Below are 21,387 nucleotides of genomic sequence, written 5' to 3'. Positions count from 1 at the left end.
GCCATTCGGCCCGTTGTGCCAGTGCTGGCTCTTTGAAAGAGCAGTCGTGCTCAATCCCACTCTCCCACTTTTTGTCCATAATCCTGTAAATTCAAGTATCTGTCCAACTCCCTTTTAAAATTATTTATGGAATCAGCTTCCACCACATCTATGTTTTTTTTTACAAATCAGCTCAGAAATTGAAGTGGGAACATCACTGGGTTTTACAACATCCATTGCATTGCATTGAGGATATTGCTGAGGGGGAGTTTTGCCAAACCAAGAGCTTTGGAGAAACAGGGTAGCTCAATGTGGTAAGCCACAGCGCTCCAGTTATCAGGAGATATATAGAGCAACTCTTTGCAAAAAGAATGCAAAGCAATTTGTTACACAAGATAAGATTAAATCATAACTCATTTTCCTGCTTGCATGTTGCATGAAATGAAATGTTTCTAAAAGGATTAGCTGAGAATTCGCTTCACATCAAAGGGAGTTCTGAATCAGACAACTCAAGAAAGTAATATGCAGACTCCTGAACTAAATAACTAATGGCTGTACTGTGTGCACAGTCTGAACTGCAGTTCACTGTCTGTGCAGCATTCAAATCGCCTTGAAAACTTATCCAAAATAGTCTCAATTCTAATTTCCCCCAGCTTTCTCCGCTCCTTTCCTGAAGGCATTCATTCACACTGGAACGTGGTTCCATGTGGTTTGGTGGGCATCCAGTACCCCACCCTTGGCATTCTTCCTATGTGAGTGTTGGCAAAGCTACTCAATCATCAAGCCACCACAGCCAAGCCCAATCCCGTTTAATCCCAAATCCACACTTTTCAGCAAGAACTGCCAGATCGCAATCAGGTGTGGCTGATTTCTTCCTTCTCTAGTCCACTGCAGCCAAGTGTAGTGCCCATACTGAACCTGGCCCAGTACCACAACAGACAGTGACTTCAGCCACTAAGCTACTAGTTTAGGTCCAAACCTCAATTCTTTAAGATGCATCACAGTAAAATCAGTTGATTTTTGATACTTTATCCGCTGACAATATAATGAAACGAATCAGTTCAAGCATTAGATATTAGGTGAAATGGTCAGAATCTGATTTTATTGAGACAGGTTGCCCCGTTAATCTTCCTCCCATTCTCCAGCCTGCCCCCTGTCCTTTCACTCTGATATCTGCCTTTGCTGGAGCCAGGATTCAGCACTGCACCTTCTCCTTCCTCTCAGCTTAGAGATGGCAATGGAATGGAATGGCTTTAGGAGGCTAGGCTATTACACAGGATATTACGACACAGAAACAGGCCATTCGGCCCAACCAGTCCAGGCTAGCGTTAAAACCCGAGCCTCCTCCTGTCTTTCCTCATCTATCAGCGTAACCCTCTATTCCCTTCTCCCTCGTATGTTTGTCCAGCCTCCCCTTAAATGTATCTCTACTATTCGCCTCAACCACTCCCTGTGGCAGCGAGTTCCACACTCTCACCACTCTCTGGATAAAGAAGTTTCTTCTGAATTCCCTATTGGATTTCTTGGTGACTATCTTATATTGATGGCCTCTAGTTTTGCTCTTCCCAACAAGTGGAAACATTCTGTATCCACTCTATCAAAACCTTTCATCATTTTAAAGACCTCTATTAGGTCACCCCTCAACCATCAAGAGAAAAGAGACCCAGCCAGTTCATCCTTTCCTAATAAGTATGCCCTCACATTTCTGGTATCATCCTTGTAAATCTTTTTGCACCTTCTCCAGTGCCTCTACATCCTTTTTATAATATGGCGACCAGAATTGCACGCAGTACTCCAAGTGTTGCCGAAGTGGTAAATATAGCTTTAACACAGCCTTCTCACTGGAATAGGCTAACCTTCTAATATAGGGAAGCTTATGTGGGGAAGGACAGTGCTGAATCCTGATGCCAGCAACAGCTAATGGCTAATAGGTGGATGGGAGTGACAATACAGAGGCTGCTCTGAAAAATGGGAGGCAGATACTTGCAGGAATTCTCAATTCCATCTGAAAGGTTGACAATTACCAATGCCGCCAACAAGCATCAGAGACCTTTCATCCCATCACTCTGTGTTGACCTCAGGTGCAGGTCCCAGAGGTTAAACAGTGTCCCCAGACTCCAGGAATGCTCTTCTAAAGAAAGCAATTTCAGGGAAAAGTTATGCCAGTGGCTTGTGGATTAGATGATCTTCATTTAGTACATACTGGGTGAGAATTTACAGTTTTGAGCTGTGCTGCTTGGGATTGGCCATGTATGTGGTGCACTGATAGTGGCGATGGAATAACCTTACTAGTTTCCAGTGGCAGGAAACCATAGCCTAAAAATAATCAAGACTCTCACTAAACACCTAAGAGAAAATATTTCATTTGCTGACACTGTTAATAAGGATCAGATGAAATAATATTAGTCCATTTGGCTCATGAAAATCCACATAAACTACATCCAATGAGTTTGCCACCAGCTGCTACGTGATGGCCAGGCACAAGTACACGATATACACAGCTTAAGGTAGATCCAGTTGGCCCGAAGCACTTTACAAGAATTAGACACTGGGAAATGTTCTGTTGGAATAAACCTCACCAGTCAAGTCCGATTGAACCTTCTGCATGTTGCTTGTGAGCCGAGATGGTGTGATGTTAGTGACAGGACAATCAGCACGCCCTTACAATGCTCTTAACTATGGACGTCAAGCTGTTGGGACTGAAAGTGACTGCAGCAACTCTTCAGTTCTCCCTCTCCGAGAGTTTTTGCCTCTATTCAAGCATTTACGCATCTTTTTCAATCCATAATTTTAGTGCTAATTTTGCTCATTATTTGGCATATACTTGTAGCAACATAACATACAATATTTCCTGCTCCTTCCCCTGAAAGCATTCCTATGACTTGTAGGGCTATACTGAAGAGGAGGTGGTGGGATCTGTTGTAGGGCTATACTGAAGAGGAGGTGGTGGGATCTGTTAATAGTATTTAAGTGGTTTATAGTAATTGGGTGTTAATTATATCCAGGTTGTGGGAATTAATTGGGGACTCTCTTGCTCTCGTATATTTCGGAGTAGGCTGGGGAAGGGTTGCAAGCTTATCTTGAGGGGTGTACAGTATGTAATGTGTGTGTCTGTAAATAAAGGCCTGTAAGCAACTGAAGACTAGGCTCTAGTCTTCTATCCTTCACCAATTGGCTAGCCCACTTTTACAGGATCAACCACCCATTCTTGGGGATTTAGAGATAGAACAAGAATGAGAATGAGATTACAATGGTTCAGCAAGTAAAGGAAGGACTCCGGTCGCCTGTCACTTTAATTCACCACTCTACTCCCACTCAGACCTCTCTGTCCTCGGCCTCTTACACTGTTCCAATGAAGCTCAGCGTAAGCTCGAGGAACAGCACCTCATCTTTTGATTAGGCACTTTACAGCCTTCTGGACTCAACATAGAGTTCAACAATTTCAGATCATAACCTCGGCCCCTATCATCATCATATATATATTTTTATCCACACTTTTTGTCTGTGTCTTTTTTTCTTCCCTCCCCCATGGCAGCTGTCTTTCATTCTGCCAGTGCAATTTACACCCCATCTAGAGCCATCCTTTGTTTCTTAACCTGTCCCATTACCATCTCCTCTTGCCTTGAATATCTCTTAATGCCTCTTTACTTCTCCTGCCTTCCATCCTATTGTGGCGGAGCCACCAAAGGACTCAGAGTGGTTGTACATAATTCCTTTAACAGCAATGTAGTTACTGTCTGCGCCTGTACCTTTAATTACACTGTTTGACTGTACAATGTCTAGTTACCTTTACAGCGCGGTTTCAACCTGATGACGTCATGCCGTTAGTCACGTGATGCCCCAATGGCAGGAAGAACGTGATGATGTCACTCTCCTGATCAGGGGAGCAGTCCTCGTGGAGCCCTCAAGGAGAATAGACCTGTTATTGATGTGTTCTAGCAGTTTCCAGTTTAAACTCGTTTGATTTCATTAAAGTTCATTAATTGCCTGAGTCGAACTCAGTCTTTTCGATAGGAACCTCCTTTCCTACATTGGTGACCCCGACTTCTACGAACGATTTTCGTGGAAGATTCGACATGGATACAAACGCCGTCACGCTGAAACTGCCACAGTTCTGGGAGCAACAACCAGACGCCTGGTTCATCCAGGCTGAAGCCCAGTTCGCCATTCGGAACATCATCGCAGATCAGACCCGTTATTATTACATGGTCTCTGCCCTTGACAGCGCAACTGCATCCCGGATCATCAGCCTCATCGGTAGTCCTCCTACTGACAGCAAGTATAATGCAATTAAGGCGCGGTTGCTTCAGGTTTTCGGGCTATCAAAGTCGGAGCGTGCTCGCCGGCTCATCACGCTGCCCGGCCTCGGGGACTCCAAACCGTCCGAGCTCATGAGCCAAATGCTCACGCTCTTGGGTGCTGAACCGGAATGTTTCATCTTCCGGGAGCTTTTCCTCTATCAACTGCCTGAACAGGTTCGGGCTGCCTTGGCCAGCTCCGACATTACTGACTGTGCCAAGCTTGCGGCCGAAGCTGATAAGATTTTCATGGTTACCCAGCAGTGCTGCGCGGCCACGAGGCGCTCACCCCCCACAGACGCGGTCCCGGGTTCTCCTACCGCGGGCTGGTGCTCCTACCACACCCGTTTTGGCGCGAAAGCACGATGCTGCCGTTCCCCCTGCAGTTTTTCACCAAAAAAAACACAAGTCGGCGCAGGCGGCGTCCCTGGCGACGGATGACCAAGTCTAACGGGCGTTCCGCGGTGGCGATGGCCGTCGGTTCTCCGGGGAAACTCCTCTATATCACCGATTCCCTCTCGGGCCGCCGTTTCCTTTGTGACACCGGGGCGCAGTGTAGCATTCTACCTGCGTCGAAGCTCGACATGCAGACTGGGAACCACGGTTTTTCCCTCGTAGCGGCTAATGGCGCAGCTATTCGAACGTTCCGAAAGCGGTGGGTCGAAGTCTGTTTCGGCGGTCAGTGCTTCTTTTGGGATTTCGTCATGGCTACAGTCTCACAGCCTAACCTAGGGGCAGATTTTCTGTGTGCCAACAGCCTGCTAGTCGATGTCCGACACCGCCGGCTGATCAACGCGGCCACCTTCCACTCGATTCCGTGCTTCCACGGTACCTCCGTGGCGCGCTCCATTGCCTGTGCTTTCCCTCCTCCAGATGACTTCACGCGGCTCCTCGGGGAGTTTCCGGAGCTGACAAGGCCCACCTTCTGCTCTTCAGCGACGAAACATGGTGTTGAACATCACATCACCACTACTGGCTCCCCGGTTTATGCGCGGGCTAGAAGGCTCGAACCCGGCAAGCTTGCAGCTGCGAAGGCGGAGTTCGCCACAATGGAGCGGCTTGGCATCATTAGGCGATCGAACAGTCCCTGGTCTTCGCCTCTCCACATCGTGCTGAAACCAGGCGGCGGCTGGCGGCCATGCGGTGATTACCGACGCCTCAACGACGCCACCACTCCGGATCGGTACCCGATCCCGCATATCCAGGACTTCTCGGCCCACTTGGCGGGAAATACTATCTTCTCTAAAGTTGACCTCGTCCGTGGATATCACCAGGTTCCAGTGCACCCACAAGACGTCCCAAAAACCGCAGTCATCACCCCTTTTGGCCTCTTTGAGTTCCTGCGGATGCCGTTTGGCTTAAAGAACGCAACACAGGCGTTCCAGCGTTTAATGGACTCCGTTCTTTGAGACCTGCGTTTCCTTTTCGTCTACCTTGACGACATACTCATCGCCAGTGCCAGCAAGGAGGAGCACACCTCCCATTTGCGTTCCCTCTTTACGCGCCTCAGCCAACACGGTTTAATCATCAACCCGGCCAAGTGCCAGTTCGTCCTGCAACAAATCGACTTCCTGGGACACCGCATAACATCGGACGGCGCCATCCCTTTGGCAACAAAGGTTGAAGCGGTTACTTCTTTCCCGCGGCCGTCAACAGTCAAGGCCTTGCAGGAGTTCCTGGGGATGGTCAACTTCTACCACCGTTTCGTCCCCAAGGCGGCTCAACTCATGCAACCCTTGTTCGGGGCCCTCAAGGGCAAGTCCGGTAAAGACCCAATCAGCTGGACAGCTGAAATGATCCAGGCATTCGGCGACACCGAGAACGCTTTGGCCAACGCAACCATGCTGGCGCACCCACTTCCAGGTGCTCCAATCGCCCTTACTACCGACGCGTCAGACTATGCCATCGGTGTGGTGCAAGAACAATGGGTTAACGGCACGTGGCAACCGCTGGCGTTTTTCAGCCGTCAATTGCGAACAAATGAGAAAAAGTACAGCAGCTTCGATCGGGAACTACTGGCCCTTTTCCTCACCATTCACCATTTCCGGTTTTTATTGGAGGGGGCGCCCCTTCACGGCTTTTGTCGACCACAAACCCCTTACGTTCGCCATGGCCAAGACCACCGAACCGTGGTCCGCTCGTCAACAATGTCACTTGACGTTCATTTCCGAATTTACCATGGACATTCAACATGTGTCTGGTACGGACACCCTGGTGGCAGATTGCCTCTCCCGTGCGGCGGTCCACGCAGTGCACCTGGGAATCGACTACGCCCTCATGGCGAAAGATCAGGTTTCGGACTCGGAGGTCAAATCATATCGAACCGTTCCCTCTAGCTTCCAAGCGACCGACGTCGTCTTTCAGGCCGCAGGTGCCACGCTCCTTTGCGACGTTTCCATGGGAGTTCCTCGTCCCATAGTGCCAGTCGCATGGCGCCGGAAGGTTTTTGATGCCATACACGGGTTGTCGCACCCAGGGATGAAGGCTTCGCAACGGCTTATGTCAGCCAAGTTCGTCTGGAAAGGTATGCACATCGATGTCCGTGACTGGGCTAATACCTGCGTCGTATGCCAGAAGGCTAAAGTCCAGCGCCATCTCAAGGCTCCAGTGGCTGCGTTCACTGTTCCGGAGCGTCGTTTCGACCACGTGCATGTGGACCTCGTGGGGCCGCTTCCACCTTCTCAAGGTTATACTCATCTCCTTACCATAGTGAACCGCACCACTAGGTGGCCAGAGGCAATTCCTTTGGTTTCCACCACGTCGGCAGACGTCGCTAGAGCTTTCATCTCCTGTTGGGTCGCCCGTTTCGGGGTACTGGCGGACATCTCCTCTGACCACGGGCCACAATTTTCCTCGGATCTTTGGAACGCTGTGGCTCAGGGGCTCGGTACCAAACTTCATCGCACCACCGCCGATCATCCGCAAGAAAACGGCCTTTGCGAGCGATTCCACAGGTTGCTCAAAGCCTCTCTTCGGGCCAGTCTTCAAGGCGCAGGATGGGTGGACAGACTCCCATGGGTCCTGTTGGGTCTCCGTACGGCGCCCAAAGATGATCTACAATCGTCTTCGGCTGAACTCGTCTATGGCCAGCCGCTCCATGTACCAGGAGATTTCCTCCCTTCTCCCACAGAGCCATGGTCCGCCTCCCGGCAACTCGTTCGCCACCAAGTGGCCAGATGCTTTGCCCTGATCCCTACGTCCAATCACGGTTTGCAGACCTCCTACGTGCCGCCGGGACTGAAGAATGTGGAGTATGTCTTCATCCGACACGATGCTCACCGGGATCCGCTCAAGCCTCCTTACACTGGTCCTTTCCGCGTCATCGAACCGGGTGACAAATCCTTTTTGGTCGACGTCGGCGGGAAACCGGATCACATCTCGGTGGACCGCTTGAAGCCGGCTCACCTGGACTTGGACCACCCTGTCGTAGTCGCTCAACCACCCAAACGTGGCCGACCGCCCATGGCCGCCGCACCTGATCAACCAAAGCCGCCTGACAACCCGACTGCGCTCGCCGCGCCTGCTCAGCCGCCACCGACTGCCAACGTGTCCACCGGTCGTCAACTACCTCTACCAGGGTATCGAAGTCGATCGGACAGGCTCATCAGGCCTCCTGCTCGCCTCACCTTTTCTGTTAAAGACAATTCTGGGGGGGGCGCATGTGGCGGAGCCACCAAAGGACTCAGAGCGGTTGTACATAATTCCTTTAACAGCAATGTAGTTACTGTCTGTGCCTGTACCTTTAATTACACTGTTTGACTGTACAATGCCCAGTTACCTTTACAGCACGTGATGACTGATATGCCTATCAATTAGTCCAATAAAAGGCGACGAGTTAAGAACGTAACTGAAGGTTTTTATTGGCTAAATAACAGAGCCCACCCTCGTGGGTGATCCGATCCAACAGGGAGGAATACTAGCCAGTCAGCTACCTTTATACCTGGGCAGGTAATGGGCGGAGTCGGAGGTGGTCAGCCCAGGTATAACAGTGCGACAAGAGGCGACCTCGTGTAGTGATGTTACAGTGAGAACAGTGAGAACAATATACAGTGATAACTATAACAGTGGTTTACCACATTCACCCCTTGTTTAGATTAGAGTCCGGCGGGGTGAAGTGTATTACCAGCTCTGGTATGTCAGTCTGTCCGGAGGCTTCGTTAGCCTCTCCGATCGTCGCAGCGGCGGTGTTACATTATCCGGTGTTAAAGCTGGTGTCTGCGTAGTCGGCAAAGGCTCGTGGGGTTCCGGCATGCCGTCTACCTCGGCTGGACTCGGGGGGTTGGGAGGGGGGGGTGAGGGTGCGAGGTCTCGTAAGGAGACAGTGTCCTCCCGTCCGTCTGGGTAAGCCACATAGGCGTACTGGGGGTTGGCGTGCAGGAGGTTCACCTTCTCGACCAGGGGGTCCGTTTTATGGGCCCTCACGTGCTTTCGCAGCAAGACGGGTCCCGGAGAGGTCAGCCAGGTTGGTAGGGTGGTTCCCGTAGTCGACTTCCTGGGGAAGACAAACATTCGGGCATGGGGGGTGGTGTTAATGGCAGTGCAAAGTAGTGACCGGATGGAGTGCAGCGCAATCGGGAGGACCTCTTGCCAGCGGGAGGTTGGGAGGCCCTTAGACTTTAAGGCTAAGAGGGTGGCCTTCCATACCGTCGCGTTCTCTCTTTCCACCTGGCCGTTCCCTCGGGGGTTGTAGCTGGTGGTCCTGCTTGCTGCAATACCCCTCTCCAATAGGAACTGACGGAGTTCCTCGCTCATGAAGGAGGCGCCCCGGTCACTATGTATATAGTTCGGGAACCCGAACAAGGCGAAGAGTTTGTTCAGGCATTTAATGACCGTGTTACTGGTCATGTCTGGGCAGGGGAAGGCAAAGGGGAAACGGGAGTACTCATCAACGATGTTGAGGAAGTACACATTACGGTCGGATGACGGTAGGGGCCCCTTGAAGTCGATGCTCAGACGCTCGAAGGGGCGGGTGGCCTTGATCAGGCTTGCTCTGTCCGGCTTATAGAAGTGCGGTTTGCACTCAGCACAGATCTGGCAGTTCCTGGTCATGGTCCTGACCTCCTCGATGGAGTATGGCAGGTTGCGGGCCTTAATGAAATGGTAGAGTCTGGTGACTCCGGGGTGGCAGAGGTCATTGTGGAGGGTCTGAAGTCTATCACTTTGCGCGCTGGCGCATGTAATGCGTGAAAGAGCATCAGGGGGGTCGTTCAGTTTACCGGGCCGGTACAAGATCTCATAATCATAGGTGGAAAGCTCGATTCTCCACCTCAAGATTTTGTCGTTCTTGATCTTGCCCCTCAGCTTGTTATTAAACATGAAGGCAACCGAGCGTTGGTCGGTGAGGAGGGTAAATCGTTTGCCTGCCAAGTAGTGCCTCCAGCGCCGTACTGCCTCCACAATTGCCTGGGCTTCCTTCTCGACCGACGAGTGTCGGGTCTCGGGGCCCTGTAGGGTCCTTGAGAAGAAGGCTACCGGCCTACCCTCCTGGTTAAGGGTAGCGGCTAGGGCGAAGTCGGATGCATCGCTCTCCACTTGGAAGGGGATTGACTCATCCACTGCGTGCATTGTGGCCTTGGCTATGTCTCCCTTAATGAGGGAGAAGGCCGCGCACGCCTCTTCCGTGAGGGGGAAGGATGTGGTTTTCAGGAGGGGTCTGGCTTTGTCCGCATAATTGGGTACCCATTGGGCATAGTAGGCGAAAAGCCCCAGGGTTCTCCTAAGTGCTTTTGGACAGTGGGGGAGGGGTAGCTCCATGAGGGGGCGCATTCTTTCGGGGTCGGGGCCGATGACTCCGTTCTCTACTACACAGCCAAGGATGGCAAGGCGCGCTGTGTTAAACACGCATTTCTCCTTATTGTAGGTGAGGTTCAGCCGTTGGGCCGTACGGAGGAATTTCTCCAGATTCACGTCGTGGTCCTGCCGGTCGCGGCCGCAGATGGTGACGTTATCTAGGTAGGGGAATGTGGCCTGCAGTCCGTTCTGGTCAACCATCCGGTCCATCTCCCTTTGGAAGACCGAGACCCCGTTGGTGACACCGAAGGGGACCCTAAGGAAGTGGTATAGGCGCCCATTCGCCTCGAAGGCGGTGTACTGGCGGTCCTCGGGGTGGATAGGGAGTTGGTGGTAGGCCGACTTAAGGTCGATGGTCGAGAATACGCGGTATTGTGCAATCTGATTGACCATGTCAGATATGCGGGGAAGGGGGTATGCGTCCAGCTGGGTGTATCTGTTTATGGTCTGGCTGTAGTCGATGACCAGGCGATTTTTATCGCCGGTCTTAACGACCACGACCTGGGCACGCCAGGGGCTGTTGCTCCCCTCGATGATGCCCTCCTTCAGGAGACGCTGCACCTCAGAGCTAATGAAAGCTCTGTCCCCAGCGCTGTACCGCCTGCTCTTGGTAGCGACGGGTTTGCAGTCGGGGGTGAGGTTAGCGAACAGGGAAGGTGGCGGCACCTTGAGGGTGGATAGGCTGCAGGTGTTACGCGGTGGGCGGTTTAACCTTCGCTGGTTGTCGACTGTGAGTGGGGGGAGGGGTCCACCGTATGCTAGGGTTACACTTTGGAGGTGGGATTGGAAGTCCAGCCCTAGTAGGACGGCAGCGCAGAGCTGGGGGAGGACGAGGAGTTTAAAGTTTTTATACTCTGTACCCTTAACCGACAAGGTCACAGCACAGTAGCCGCTAATGTCCGTGGCGTGGGACCTCGATGCCATCGAGATTCGGTTGCGCGTTGGCAGGACAGGGAGGGAGTAGTGGCTCACCGTGTCTGGGTGGATGAAGCTCTCCGTGCTTCCGCTGTCGAACAGGCAGGTCGTGGCGTGGCCGTTTACTTTGATGTCCATCATCGACTTGGACAGGTGGTGTGGGCGGGCTTGATCCAGAGTGACGGAGGCTAGCGTGTAGGTAAGCGAGTCGTTGTCGTCTGCGGGCGAGGCGGTCGTCGGGTCCGGGGGCCCGGTGGCAGTCGGGCGTGGTGTGTAAAATGGCGTCTCCCACGAGGTAGGACAAAATGGCGGAGAAGATGGCTGCCCCCATAACTCACATGAGGCACTATTGGGGTCGGTTGCCTTGATCAAAGATGGCCGCCCCCATGACTCACGTGTGGGGATACTGGCCTCAGTTGCCGTGAAAGAAGATGGCCGCCCCCACAGTTCGCATGAGGCACTGCTGGCCTCTGAAGATCCGCTCCTGCAGGCCTTAGAGAAGTGGCCTTTCTTCCTGCAGGTTGTGCAGGTAGAGTTCCTGGCTGGGCAGCGCGACCTCGGGTGCTTCTCCTGGCCGCAAAAGAAGCAGCCGGCGGCCCAATCGCGGGTGCCCGATGTCGGAGCCGGTACCGGGGGTGGCGGGCCCGGTCGGGTCCGGGACGCCGACGCTGAGGTAGGTCCCGGGGGCGGCGCTGCGAAGGGTATTGCGGTAGGGGTCGGGCCCGAGTCCCAGGGTCGCGAGCAGTACCTGGAAAACGCCTCCTGGTCCTGATGGGCCACCTCCAGGGAGAGAGCGAGGGCTTCAGCTTTGTCCAGGTCGAGGTCTTTAGCTTCAAGCAGTCTTTGCCGTGAGTAGTCGGACCGTAGGCCTTTCACAAAGGCATCGCGGATATTATCTTCCGTATTTTCAACAGCCGTCACCGCTTTAAAGTCACAGTTCCTGCCGAGTGCTCTTAGCGCCCGTAAAAATTCAGCTACAGACTCTCCTGGCTGTTGCGGGCGGGATCTTAGGAGGTGCCTGGTGTACATGTAATTTACCGGGCTGCGGTACTGCTGTTTCAGTAGGTTGATAGCGGCCTCGTACGTAGTCGTGTCCTGTATGAGTGCGTATACTCTCGGGCTCGCTTGGGCGTTCAGAAGTCTTAGTTTGGATCTCTGCGGGGCGCCGGATTCTTCCAGGTAGGATTCGAAGCAGTCCAGCCAGTGTTTGAAGTTGAGGGCTGCGTTTGGTGCCTGTGGGTTTAGATCCAGGTATGGTGGTTTCAAGGCTTGCAGCCAAGCCGGCTGGTGTGGCCCGTTGTCTGGAGGCTGCTGTTGCTGTGCTGCTGGGTGAGCTCCTTGCTGTTGCTGTTCATTATCAGACATCTTTAAAATTTAGCCAATAAAATTGATATGCCTATCAATTAGTCCAATAAAAGGCGACGAGTTAAGAACGTAACTGAAGGTTTTTATTGGCTAAATAACAGAGCCCACCCTCGTGGGTGATCCGATCCAACAGGGAGGAATACTAGCCAGTCAGCTACCTTTATACCTGGGCAGGTAATGGGCGGAGTCGGAGGTGGTCAGCCCAGGTATAACAGTGCGACAAGAGGCGACCTCGTGTAGTGATGTTACAGTGAGAACAGTGAGAACAATATACAGTGATAACTATAACAGTGGTTTACCACAATGACGTCATGCCGTTAGTCATGTGATGCCCCAATGGCGGGAAGAACATGATGACGTCATGACGTCAGTCACTCTCCTGATCAGGGGAGCAGTCCTCGTGGAGCCCTCAAGGAGAATAGACCTGTTATTGATGTGTCCTAGCAGTTTCCAGTTTAAACTCGTTTGATTTCATTAAAGTTCATTAATTTAATTACCTGAGTCGAACTCAGCCTTTTTGATAGGAACCTCCGTTCCCATCCTATCACAGACCTTCCCTTTTGTTCTTTCATCCCCTCCCCCATTTCCCAGCCCCTGAACTTGCTTAAAAATCTGTTCCATTTCCTGCTTTTTTTCCAGTTCTGACGAAAGGTCTTCGACCTGAAACGTTAACTCTGTTTCTCTCTCCACGGATGCTGCCTGACCTGCTGAGTTTTTCCAGCGTTTTCGGTTGTTATTTCAGATTTCCAGCATCCGCAGTATTTTGCTAAAGGAAGGATTCCGTGGCCTGCTAAAACACAGACAAATACGTTCCTTAATAAAATCTCTTCTCTGTGCAGAGTTAGCTCATCTCAGGCAAGTTGACATTGCAGCACACCATTTCTGGCCTAGAGGGGATAGACTGCTCCTGGTTCCTGCTGCTAGTCAATATTTAAAGTAGAACCCCCTTTCCCAGAAGTCTGATCTGGCAAAAGTCATTAAAATGGGTGGCAACTGTGGCCGTCAGAGTAGCACGTCAGACCTTGGCCTTCAACGCAGATTTAAAAACAAACTTTTAATATTGCTGTTCTGATGAAAGGTCATCGACCTGAAACGTTAACTCGGTTTCTCTCTCTCCACAGATGCTGCCTGACCTGCTGAGTGCTTCCAGCATTTTCTGTTTTTTTTTTCCACATTGTACATTTGTTTTCTCCTCAGTGTAGTACAGCTGGTTTACTTACTTTCATAGTGTCAACAGGCTGAGTATCCTTGACAGAAATAATGTTGTGCGCATGATTGTGAGAGGATGTGTCCATTATGTAGGAAGAGACATGGGGGGAAAAATTGGGTAGCACCCCCTTTCAGCACCCCGAAAAAATTAGCGCCCCGTGGCCAATTTTCCCAGGTAGCGCCCCGAGAGTGAGGAGGGGCACTACTGGAAGCACCCCGCGTCCCTCTTGGGGCGCTGTGAGCCAATATCACAGCGCTATGAGCCGCAGCGCCACGGTACTGTAGGCCTTCCTCCCCCCTGGCACAGCTGGGCCTCCAGGGATCGGGAGTGCCGGCAAACAAGCCCAGCACTCAAGAGGAGTGCCTGGCTCACAGAGAGCAGCTGGCACCCCGTGGGGGGGGAGGGAGGGGGGCTTCACGGGGGCCGGGAACAGCAACGGGCCAGGTGCTGGCAGGCGGCCAGCAACAAAAATAGCCGCCCGCCACCTCCCCTTTAACTAGCGTCGCCACGGCTGCAGGTAGGCCCCCCTGACCCCGGCGGACATAGCATCCGGCGGTAAGTCAGGGGGTGCCACCCAATATTACAGCCGGGTTGTGAGCGGGGCGCTGCGTACGGCGATGATGTCATCACCGGCGGCACTAACGGTTAGCGCCACCACTAACCTCCCGCTGAATTTCACGGGAGGCGTTAGCAGCTCTGCGCCCAGGCGCTAGTTGATTTGCGCCCTCTGAGGGCGCTAACAGGAGGCACACATCAACCGAATTTTGCCCCCATGGATTATGTGCATATAAGCAGGTTACTTAAAGTAAACTGTGAGCACTGAACTAGACGACGCAAGAACAAACGAACAATTCTCAAGTGAGACCACATTAGAAGGATTGTTTCCACAGAATAATAGATATTTGGGATAGAGACTCCCTTTAAAAGGAGCTAATCTGAAAATAAAAACCTAGAATTTCCCTCTTGGCTCAGTTGGTAAATCCAGCAGCAAACCACTATTTTGCACTAAACTATAAGGTCCCAGGTTTGATTCCCAGTTTGTGCAGTTATCGGATCTCTAGTGTCAGTCGTGGCTCAGTGGGTAGCACTCTCTCACCTCTGAGTCAGAAGGTCGCGGGTTCAAGTCCCACTCCAGTGACTTGAGCACAAAAATCCAGGCTGACACTCCAGTGCAGTGCTGAGGGAGTGCTGCACTGTCGGAGGCGCCGTCTTTCAGATGAGACGTTAAACTGAGGCCCTGTCTGCTCTCTCAGGTGGGTGTAAAAGACCCCATGGCACTATTTCGAAGAAGAGCAGGGGAGTTCTCCCCGGTGTCCTGGCCAATATTTCTCCCTCAATCAACATCACTAAAACAGATTATCTGGTCATTATCACTGCTGTTTGTGGGAGCTTGCTGTGCACAAATTGGCTGCTGCGTTTCCCACATTACAACAGTGACTACACTTCAAAGGTACTTCATTGGCTGTAAAGTGCTTTGGAACGTCCGGTGGTCGGGAAAGGTGCTATATAAATGCAAGTCTTTCTTTCTAACAACCAATCACAGAGCATCACTTACAGAGACCTATTAGTAAATTGGTCATCTCTCCTCAATCAGGGAATGGTGCAGGTTTTGGGGGAAAAGTTAAAAATTATGGGATTAAAGAGTGTTTTAGAATTGCTGCCAGAGAGTGGTGAATTACTAAAAATAATCATAAAATAAATGAATATAGTTTTAGTTAAAAATACTGCAGACCAGGATTAGCATGACTTCTGGGTTAAAAGTAAGCAATTGGAAGTAATCCAATAGTGTATAATGTTAAATAATCCCACCACAGAGCAATTGGGAACTTAAGAACATAAGAAATAGTAGCAGGCATCAATTCCACTTTCCTGCTCTATCCCAATATCCCTTGATTCACTTAGTATCCAAAAATCTATCGGTCTCTGTCTTGAATATACTCGACGACTGAGCCTCCACAGCCCTCTGGGGTAGAGAATTCCAAAGATTCACCTCCCTCTGAGTGAAGAAATTTCTCATCTCGGTCCTAAATGGCCGACCCCTTATTCTGAGACTGTGACCCCTGGTTCTAGACTCCCCAGCCAGGGGGAATATCCTCCCTGCATCTACCCTGTCAAGCCCCTTAAGAATTTTATATGTTTTGCTTAATTTCCCCTCACACTCACACACACATTCATAATCACACACTCACATGGACAAAACACACTCATTCATGCAACACACACACACATTCATACAATAAGCATCTTAAAACAATTAAGAACATAACAACGTAAGTAGTAAGAGCAGGAGTAGGCCATGCGGCCCCTCGAGCCTGCTCCGCCATTCAATAAGATCATGGCTGATCAATGACCTCAACTCCACTTTCCCGTCCAGTCCCCATATCCCTTGATTCCCCTAGAGTCCAGAAATCTATCGATCTCAGCCTTGAATATACTCAACGACTGAGCATCCACAGCCCTCTGGGGCAGAGAATTCCAAAGATTCACAGCCCTCTGAGTGAAGAAATTCCTCATCTCGGTCTTAAATGGCCGACCCCTTATACTGAGACTATGCCCCCTAGTTCTAGACACTCCAGCCAGGGGAAACAATCTCTCAGTATCTACCCTGTCAATCCCCCTCGGAATCTTGCATGTTTCAATGAGATCACCTCTCATTCTTCTAAACTCCCGAAAGTATAGGCCCATTCTACACAATCTCTCATCACAGGACAGCCCTCTCATCCCATATTCATTTTATGGCTATCTCTGGATTCAGAACATCACAGGATAAAAGAACCAGCACTTTTATGCTCAATATCCCTTCATGCTTACTTGTATGTTAGGTTGAAGTGATCCCATTTCAGCATCTGTGGAGTTAATGTGTACCTCTTCTTTCTCGCCTGATGCTGGACTGCGGCGTGGACATCAAACACCAGTAAGCTGGAAGGTGCAGCATGTTCCTAAAATATAAAGTCATCAATTGCTTATACAATTTGATTATTGATCAGAATTCTTATAAATCTGTCAGTATGGGGTTATCAGTGAGAAAGAGCAGATTAAGTATTTTGTCAATACCACAAACCCATGTCAGATTGGCATAAAAACTTCAGTACGAGCAGAGAGGGGGACCGCGGATCTGACAACCCATTAAACTCTGTCAAGCAGTATATGGCCCCCTTGAACTACAACTGGTGCAAAGCAAACTTAATAAACTTCATTTTTTAGCACGAGTAAAGAGCAAAATATCCCATTTAACATTAAAACATTAACTGGCATTTGGGTGTCAAGTGCAGAGAGTATGAAGGTTGCAGAGGCCTGCTTTACCTAAGCAGTGATGGAGTACAACAGGGCCTTATGTTGCCCTGAAGTGCAAGCTGTCGCTCAGTATACCTAGATTTACTAGAATGGTTCCAGGGATGACTGACTACAGTTAAGTGGATAGACTAGAGAAGCTGGGTTGTTTTCCTTGGAGCAGAGGAGGCTTGAAGGAGATTTAATAGAGGTGTTTAAAACCATGAAGGGTTTAGATAGAGGAAATAAAGAGAAACTGTTTCCAATGGCTGAAGGGTCGATAACCAGAGGGTACAGATTTAAGGTGATTGGCAAAAGAACCAGAGGTGACAGGAGGAAAAACTTTTACGCAGCGAGTGGTTAGGATTTGGACTGCGCTGCCGGATACAAATTCAATAGAAGCCTTCAAAAGGAAATTGGATAAATACTTGCAGGAGAAAAAATTGCAGGGATCTGAGAAAGAGCGGAGGAGTGGGACTGACTGGATTGCTCTTCGAAAGAGCCGGCGCAGACTCGATGGGCCGAATGGCCTCCTTCTGTGCTGCAGGATTCTATGATTCTATGACTCAGTTTCAAATTAACACAGAGTACATTGGGCCACGCATCGTTAATTAGAAAAACTGTGCACCCAACAATGAAATATCTAAAAGTTATTGAATTCATTCACACACTTTGCAGAACCGAGTTTTCTCCCACATCGACCTCTTCACTTTCACGTAAGCTGCGGCAAGAACTGGATGAAGGAGCAAAAATTAAAACCACTTTCTCAGCTTGGCTAATTTGCAATAATTAGATCAATACGAAACATTTGAGATTCAGGCAAACTCTCCACTGACAAACAGACAAAGAGTTGTGGTAATTTGCAAGGGGGAAATGACCTGAAGCTGCACAGAGTTTAGTGGATCACAAATAACCTTTGAACTCCCAGGATGTGCCTGCTTTCTATATTTTACCACCCATATTTTTTAAGACGTCTTAGTGTTGCTGAGCTCCTTTTTACAGCTGGAATGTTAGCAGGACAATGTGGGCGGTAAAGTTATCTGGACGCCTATCAAGTCTCACAGGAAGCGTACTGTATCTCTCTGGGATTGCATTGGGCTTCCCTACTTTCTCTTCCACACAGCCACTAAGAGCTCTGTTTGGTAAAGAAAAAATGCAAGTTATTTTTTAGCTTCAGTTAAAGTAAAGGACTTGCGTTTATATAGCATCTCAGGACGTCCCAAAGCGATTTGCGGCCAACGAAGGACTTTTGGAATTGTAGTCACTGTTGTAATGTAGGGAAACGCTGCAGCCAATTTGCACACAGCAAGCTCCCACAAACAGTAATGTGATAATGACCAGATAATCTGTTTTAGTGATGTTGGCTCTTCTTCGAATGGGATTCTTTATGTTCACCTGAAAGGGCAGTCGGGGCCTCAGTTTAACGTCTCATCCGAAAGACAGCACCTCCAACAGTGCAGCACTCCCTCAGTACTGCACTGGATTATGTGCTCAAGTCTCTGGAGTGGGGTTTGAACCCACGACCTTCTGAATTCACAGGTAAAAGTGTTAACCACTGAGACAAGGCCGACACCTGCCAAGAACACAAATAATGTGCACAGTGAGTTAAAAATGATGGTCACAGCTGTATTGTGTCACTGGAGCTATCAGACCATCATACTTGCTGACAAAAGGTTTTAGCAAAATCAAATTCCTGGTTATAGCAAACATTTTTTAAAATAAATAAACGTTACTTACAAATGCCTCAAAACAAATGAGTGATAATTACAGCTAGGTGACACATCACACTGGTGCATCAGCATGTGATGTCACAGCACAGTGGCATAGTGGTTAGCACTGTTGCCTCACAGCGCCAGGGACCCGGGTTCGAATCCGGTCTCGGGTGACTGTGTGGAGTTTGCACATTCTCCCCGTGTTTGCGTGGGTTTTCTCCGGGTGCTCCGGTTTCCTCCCACAGTCCAAAGATGTGCGGGTTAGGTTGATTGGCTATGATAAAAATTGACCCTTAGTGTTAGGGGGATTAAATACATGGGGTTACGGGGATAGGGTGGGATATGTGTTGGTGTAGGGGTTACGGGGATCGGGTGGGATATGTGTCGGTGCAGGCTCGATGGGCCGAAATGGCCTCTATCTGCACTGTGGGGTTTCTGTGATCTGTGATTGGGTAGGAATTTGCACCGGTCATCCCCTACACATGTGGCAAGACACAGTCGTGATCTTGGTCGTGTGAACAGGTGGTGAATGGAATTTTGGAGAGGAAAAATCAAAGTCACCCTGGGTCCAGGATTTGCAGGAACGGTAGTGGCAGGAGCTGGGGACCAAGTCATTTCCCTTTCACTCGATTGATCCCTGGGATGGGGGGATTGTCCTATGATGAGAGATTGTGTAGAATGGGCCGATACTCTCTGGAGTTTAGAAGAATGAGAGGTGATCTCATTGAAACATACAAGATTCTGAGGGGGATTGACAGGGTAGATACTGAGAGGATGTTTCCCCCTGGCTGGAGAGTCTAGAACCAGGGGTCACAGTCTCAGAATAAGGGGTCGGTCATTTAGGACTGAGATGAGGAGAAATTTCTTCACTCAGAGGGTGGTGAATCTTTGGAATTCTCTACCCCAGAGGGCTGTGGAGGCTCAGTCATGGAGTATATTCAAGGCTGAGATCGATAGATTTTTGGGCACTAAGGGAATCAAGGGATATGGGGATCGGGCGGGAAGGTGTTGATGTAGATGATCAGCCATGATCTTATTGAATGGCGGAGCAGGCTCGTGGGGCCGTATGGCCGACTCCTGCTCCTAATTCTTATGTTCTTATGTTCATTCACCAGGAAAATACTGCACAGCCCCCATCCATCAGGCAAGGGCACCGGGGAGTAAAAAATTGATTAGTCACCAGATAGTTAGCAGCAAAAGAAGTCAAACTATTCAAATCAGACACATTCCCCAAGTCAGATAGCGTCGCATTTCACTATTTCAAATATTGGAGCAACAGATGAAGAGAATGGTAACTATTCATGTGCTACATAGCTATCTACTATAGCAAGAAACAGAATTGTAAAATTAGATTATGAAATTAGAGAATGCAGTTTACAGAGAGACTCTTCTTGGTCCAATGTACATAATTTTAATTTAATTTTAATTTTAAACAAAACACTACTAAAAGCATAAGACGCAGGTTTTAGGAATTTCAATACTTAAAGGGTTAAGATCAATAAGGTTTATACTCACTAACTGAAGTCTCCAAGCAGGAAATGCATCTACATCTCGTCCTCCAGCTATAAACATCAAGGTTATTGCAATGTATATAAAAACGTTAATATTTGTCAAATAATCTTTATCGTCCGACGTTCGAACAAACTCCATCTTGGCCAAAGTGGTAACAGCTCGTTTTCCCACGTTTCCTCCAGTATCTCAGACTCAGTCCACTCTGTTCAGGAGCATGTCAGGGGATCGCTGTCCCGTTTGCAGGTCGGTCACAGCGCTGTTAAGAAAGTGGGTTTTCAATGGCTCTATTTAGTTCAGTAGCACTTGCATAAACTGCATTTCCGAGTGGCTGCGGCAGCCAAACAGTATCACGTTACTTCAAATGTAGATCTCAAAAGTCTCCATCCATCAGTTTGCAACTTAGCAAGCAGCAGCTGGACACGCTGCGGCTTCTCTGGATTTGGACTAGTTTCAGCACTGTAATCAATTTCAGATGTGCAGTCATTGGCGAACAGAACATAGCAAGGCAGTGCCAGATGAGCACAGGCTGGAATTAACTCCATACAGGACAATTTATATGCATATAAATGCACAAGACACTTGCCTTGAAGCTGTGTTTGTCAACAGATTTTGTGCCCCAATGAAATCAATTCAATCAACAGAACTTTTGAGAAAGGCATTTTTTTGTCTAATGGCACGGCAATTTAGTTAAAGTGGCTGCCTGTTGGAGCTCCTTATAGATATACGCTTAACAAATACCCGCCCCCCCCCCCCCCAATCTTCCTCCTGCCCTACAACTTTTAGCAAACACACCAAAGATCAGAAACTTGATAAAATAGCTCCAGACAAACACTCTTAGGAAATGCTGGAAATACTCAGCAGGTCAGGCAGCATCTGTGGAGCGAGAAAGAGAGTTAACGTTTCAGGTCGATGACCTTTCGTCAGGTTACAGACCTGAAACGTTAACTCGGTTTCTCGCTCCACAGATGCTGCCTGACCTGCTGAGTGATTCCAGCATTGACTGTTTATATTTCAGATTTTCAGCACCCGCAGTTTTGTCTTTTGTTCTTAGGAGTATGGCCTGTTTAATATAGAGCGGACAGCAATAACAGTTCCTGTAGCAAGAATCCTGGCACACAGATTTCTTCCTCCCAAAAAATATTTAGGTTAAATACTAAATACTGCCAAGGGATGTTGGACTCTGGAGAGAATCCTTTAGACCTGAAATATAGATTATAACCTTTCTTTCATTAAATTGTCTAAAATGTTCCTTGTTTAGTTTTTCATTGATTCTATTCTATTTCAGATGTTGCTACTTGTTGCCACACCTGCTTATCTCAGTTGGGAAATTGTGATG

General features: G+C 49.4%; 1 protein-coding gene across 1 annotated transcript in view; it reads right to left on the bottom strand.

Moving 5' to 3' along the window:
* mmp23ba (matrix metallopeptidase 23ba) overlaps positions 1-20,503 on the bottom strand; it is a 50,536-nt gene extending 30,033 nt beyond the window's left edge. The window contains exons 1-2 of the mRNA XM_085967471.1: positions 20,055-20,503; positions 16,369-16,496 (exon numbers count right to left, since the gene is read on the bottom strand). Coding sequence (XP_085823597.1) covers positions 16,369-16,496; positions 20,055-20,189 — 263 coding nt within the window. The 5' untranslated portion in view covers positions 20,190-20,503. The remainder of the gene's footprint in view (positions 1-16,368; positions 16,497-20,054) is intronic.
* Positions 20,504-21,387: the final 884 nt, after the last annotated feature.

The sequence above is a fragment of the Somniosus microcephalus genome, chromosome 25, assembly GCF_052327205.1.
Source record: "Somniosus microcephalus isolate GS21.2 chromosome 25, FLI_Smic_1.0, whole genome shotgun sequence".
Taxonomy (NCBI): domain Eukaryota; kingdom Metazoa; phylum Chordata; class Chondrichthyes; order Squaliformes; family Somniosidae; genus Somniosus; species Somniosus microcephalus.
Note: the sequence above shows the minus strand (reverse complement) of the source record. Positions and strands in the feature narration are given on the sequence as shown.